The sequence below is a fragment of the Oncorhynchus gorbuscha genome, unplaced genomic scaffold, assembly GCF_021184085.1.
Source record: "Oncorhynchus gorbuscha isolate QuinsamMale2020 ecotype Even-year unplaced genomic scaffold, OgorEven_v1.0 Un_scaffold_750, whole genome shotgun sequence".
Classification (NCBI taxonomy): Eukaryota; Metazoa; Chordata; class Actinopteri; order Salmoniformes; family Salmonidae; genus Oncorhynchus; species Oncorhynchus gorbuscha.
Window position 1 is genome coordinate 126,245 of NW_025745793.1, and position 3,817 is coordinate 130,061.

Consider the following 3,817-nt stretch of genomic DNA (forward strand, 5'->3'; position numbering starts at 1 on the left):
ACACCTCGTGGAACCCTAAGGTTATCAATATATACTCTGTCGTTAATAATATAATAATAATATAATAATAATATATGCCATTTAGCAGACGCTTTTATCCAAAGCGACTTACAGTCATGTGTGCATACATTCTACGAATGGGTGGTCCCGGGGATCGAACCCACTACCCTGGCGTTACAAGCGCCATGCTCTACCAACTGAGCTACAGAAGGACCACAGTAGATGTCCTAACCGACTTGCCAAAACTATAGTTTGTTTACAATAAATTTGTGTAGTGGTTGAAAAACGAGTTTTAATGACTCCAAACTAAGTGTATGTAAACTTCCAACTTCAACTGGACATGTAGCTATTTTCAAGTATCATCAGCTCACTTGCCCTGAACGTGTTTGTGAAAATGAAAAAAAAAAAACATCACATATATTTTGACAAAGCATACAGCAGTTCATGTTTCACATTATATATGTCACAAAGGTAAATATACTGAACAAAAATGTTAACGCAACATGCAACAATTTCAAAGTTTTTACTGACTTACTGTTCATATGAGGAAATCAGTTAATTGAAATACATTCATTATGCCCTAATCTTTCAATTTCACATGACTGGGAATTGGTCACAGAAACCTTTAAAAAAAAATTGGCCTCACATTGGGCCTCAGGATCTCGTCACGGTATTTTTGTGCATTCAAATTGCTATCGATTAAATGCAATTGTGTTTGTTTTCCGTAGCATAAGACTGCCCATACCATAACCCCACCATGTCGCACTATGTTCACAACGTTGATATCAGCAAACAGCTCGCACGATGCCATACACGTGGTCTGCGGTTGTGTGGCCTGTTGAAAGTACTGCCAAATTCTCGAAAATGACATTGGAGGTGGCTTATGGTAGAGAAATTAACATTAAATTATCTGGCAACAGCTCTGGTGGACATTCCTGCAGTCATTTTGCCAATTGCACGCTCCCTAGAAACTTGAGACATCTGTGGCATTGTGTTGTGTGACAAAACTACACATTTTAGAGTGGCCTTTTATTGTCCCAAGCACAAGGTGCACTTGTGTAATGATCATGCTGTTTGATCAGCTTCTTGACATGCCACACCTGTCAGGTGGATGGATTATCTTGGCAAATGAGAAATGCTCACCAACAGGGATGTAAACAAATTTGTGCACAACATTTGAGAGAAAAAAGCTTTTTGTGCATATGGAACATTTCAGCTCATGAAACATGGGACCATCACTTTACATGTTGAGTTTATATTTTTGTTCAGTGTACATTTATAAACAGACAAACTAAAGGAAAGGGGGTTATCCGCAGTTCACTAACCTACAGTCTATGGAGCAGAAGTGAACCGAATTTAGCTGAACAATACTTCCCACTCTTACTCTGCATGTGTGCAATGACCCACACAGGAGTATAAGGATCCTCCCATTTCTCTACTTCCTCGTGCCCACAGTAGTGTCTCCCATTCCTCTGCCCAAACCCCTGGGGTGCTACATGGGTGGGGGTTTAGGAGCACCACCACTCTGGTATCTGCTGTCCTGCTCGAGGTTGGTAATCAGGACCCTGTACCCGTTAGGAAGGAGGCCGGTGGATGGCAGGGTACTTGCCATTCCTCTGATCTGCCTAAAGGTCATCTCTGCCTGGGCACTGCGGGTGTGGTGGGCAGCGCTGCTGTGTTTTTGCTTCTTGTGTTTGGGCGTGTCATGGGGCAGTGCTTCATCCAAGTTGCAGGGCATCAGGATCTCATGACCCAGGAAGTGCTGCAGCTGCAGTCCTCCACTCAGACTGGTCCCCCGCAGAGGGGCAGTCCGGGACATGAGGGGAAGCAGGCCAGGCAGGTTCATATCCATGCTGGATCCATGAGCCATTGGGCACTGGACCTCTGTGCAGAGTAGCTCAGCCCTGGTCCTCTCCTCCAGGGTGACCATCACCCCATCCAGAACCTGAAGTCTGGAGAGGCGTAGTACCACTGCCGGCCTATGGAGGGATCTCCGGGCCACAGGATTCCCTACAACTGACAGCTCAATCAGGGAGGGAAGGACTTCTAGCTTGTCCAGCTCTGAGATGTCCTGTAGTTTGTTCATGCCCAGGAACAGCCTCCTCAGCTCGGTAAGGGGTTAGAGGTGGTTAAGTTCCCGTAGGCGGTTCTCTGCCAGGTGCAGCTCCAGCAGAAAAGCCTGACCAAAAAAGGAGTTCTCCCCCAGGGCCTTGATCCGGTTCCGGTCCAAGACCAGCTCCCGGAGCTGATGCAGACCCTCCAAGCCCTTCACCTGGCTGATCTCATTACCTTGGAGGAAGAGTGCTTTGAGATTTGTGAGCCTGCTGAGCTGCAGATTGGCCATATTTGAGATGCCATTGTGGCTCAAATGCAGCACCTCCAGGCTGCTCATTAGTGGCTCTAGGCTGTCCACAGGACCCACTTCCCTGCTGCCTTTTGATGAGCCCTGCTGGCCATAGCCACTGGAGTTCACCTTGTGATAGAGAATCTGTCTGTTAGTCAGGGGGGCCTGGGCCTTCTGCCTGGGCAGGATGGATTCTATGTGGTTATAGTTCAAACATAGTGCCTTGATGTTGGGCAGGTAGACAAGGCCACTGAAGGAGGTGAGGTTGTTGTGCTCCAGGTTGACACTGTGCATGTTGTGGAACAGGTCTGCTGGGGCCAGGTCCACCATACTGATAGCACTGGACTGCAGGTTGAGATCAACGACGTCGGAGTAGTTAGAGTGTCCCAGTTTCTCTGCCACCATGTCAGGGGTCAGGCGTCCACCAAACACATCCTTGGCGTTCTCACACTCCGTCATTTCCACTGCAACCCCATCCAGTGCCTTTAGAGAGGGTAGATGGAACACCACATAAATCCTGTAGCTTTCCAGTTTATCCACTAAAGGATTACCGTACAGATCCAGAATGATTAAGTTTGTCAAAGCCTTTAGGTGGTAGATGTCTCGTGTGGAGGTGATGATGTTGTTGCCTATGTACAGCTCAAATAGTGAGCGGGCCCTATGCACCCCGTTCAGGGAGCCAATGCAGTTGTTCTCCACAGACAAGAAGTGGAGGTTGGGCATCCGGTCCAGGACAGTGCCATCCAGACAGGACAGCTGTTTCCCATTCACACTGAGCTTAGTGAGCTGGTGCAGTTTGGACACACCGTCGAGCCTAGAGATGCAGTTGTCATTGAGGGACAGCTCCTCTAGATGCTGGCAAAAGACCCAGATGGAGCATCTCTTCTCTCTCGTTTGGCTAACTTCATGTCTTGGTGTTGTATGAGTGTAAAAGGCATTCCTAAATGTACTAAAGCACATAGTCCAGTCCAATCAGTCGGTAATACCGCACAAACTCATTCCCCCGCACAACCACCAGATGTCGACACTGGCCCATTTGATTTTATTTGGCATTCCTGCTTTCATGAACAGCTTTACCATACATGCCATTCCCTTAGGGGAATTAATTCCGTTCAGTGGAAAAGGGATAGTTGTTAACTGGGGTTTAGCGTTATTGAATCCATTCCAACCATAAGTTGGACTCCCCAAACCCAGTCTCCACTTCTATAACTTCTTTGAGGTCTTTGGTCTGAACTATTCGTACCTTTATACAATACTTCCTCTGTTCAGGAACACAGTCCAAAACGCCAACCCTTACTATACTCCACCTGGTCCCAAATTGAGTGTATGGGTTTACGTAGCCATCCCTTTCAGTGTGAGCTATGACCTGTCCACGATCAATATGGTGATTTACACAAATACTTCCCATAGAGTCCCATGGTTCTAGACTGCCAAGGAGTGAATGACCCCAATTGGTCTACACAAAATTCTACT

General features: G+C 47.0%; 2 protein-coding genes across 2 annotated transcripts; both read right to left on the reverse strand.

The window, feature by feature from the left end:
• Nucleotides 1-1,492: 1,492 nt before the first annotated feature.
• LOC124020037 (leucine-rich repeat-containing protein 9-like) lies at nt 1,493-2,086 on the reverse strand. The gene has a single exon (XM_046335462.1). The coding sequence runs from the start codon at nt 2,084-2,086 to the stop codon at nt 1,493-1,495; it is 594 nt and encodes a 197-aa protein (XP_046191418.1).
• A 33-nt stretch (nt 2,087-2,119) lies between these two features.
• Nucleotides 2,120-3,304, reverse strand: LOC124020038 (leucine-rich repeat-containing protein 9-like). Its single transcript, XM_046335463.1, has one exon. The coding sequence runs from the start codon at nt 3,302-3,304 to the stop codon at nt 2,120-2,122; it is 1,185 nt and encodes a 394-aa protein (XP_046191419.1).
• Nucleotides 3,305-3,817: the final 513 nt, after the last annotated feature.

Excerpts from the sequence above, each read along its gene's own strand:
- LOC124020037 (XM_046335462.1), bottom strand. The coding sequence starts at position 2,086 with ATGAACAAACTACAGGACATCTCAGAGCTGGACAAGCTAGAAGTCCTT.
- LOC124020038 (XM_046335463.1), bottom strand. The coding sequence starts at position 3,304 with ATGTGCTTTAGTACATTTAGGAATGCCTTTTACACTCATACAACACCA.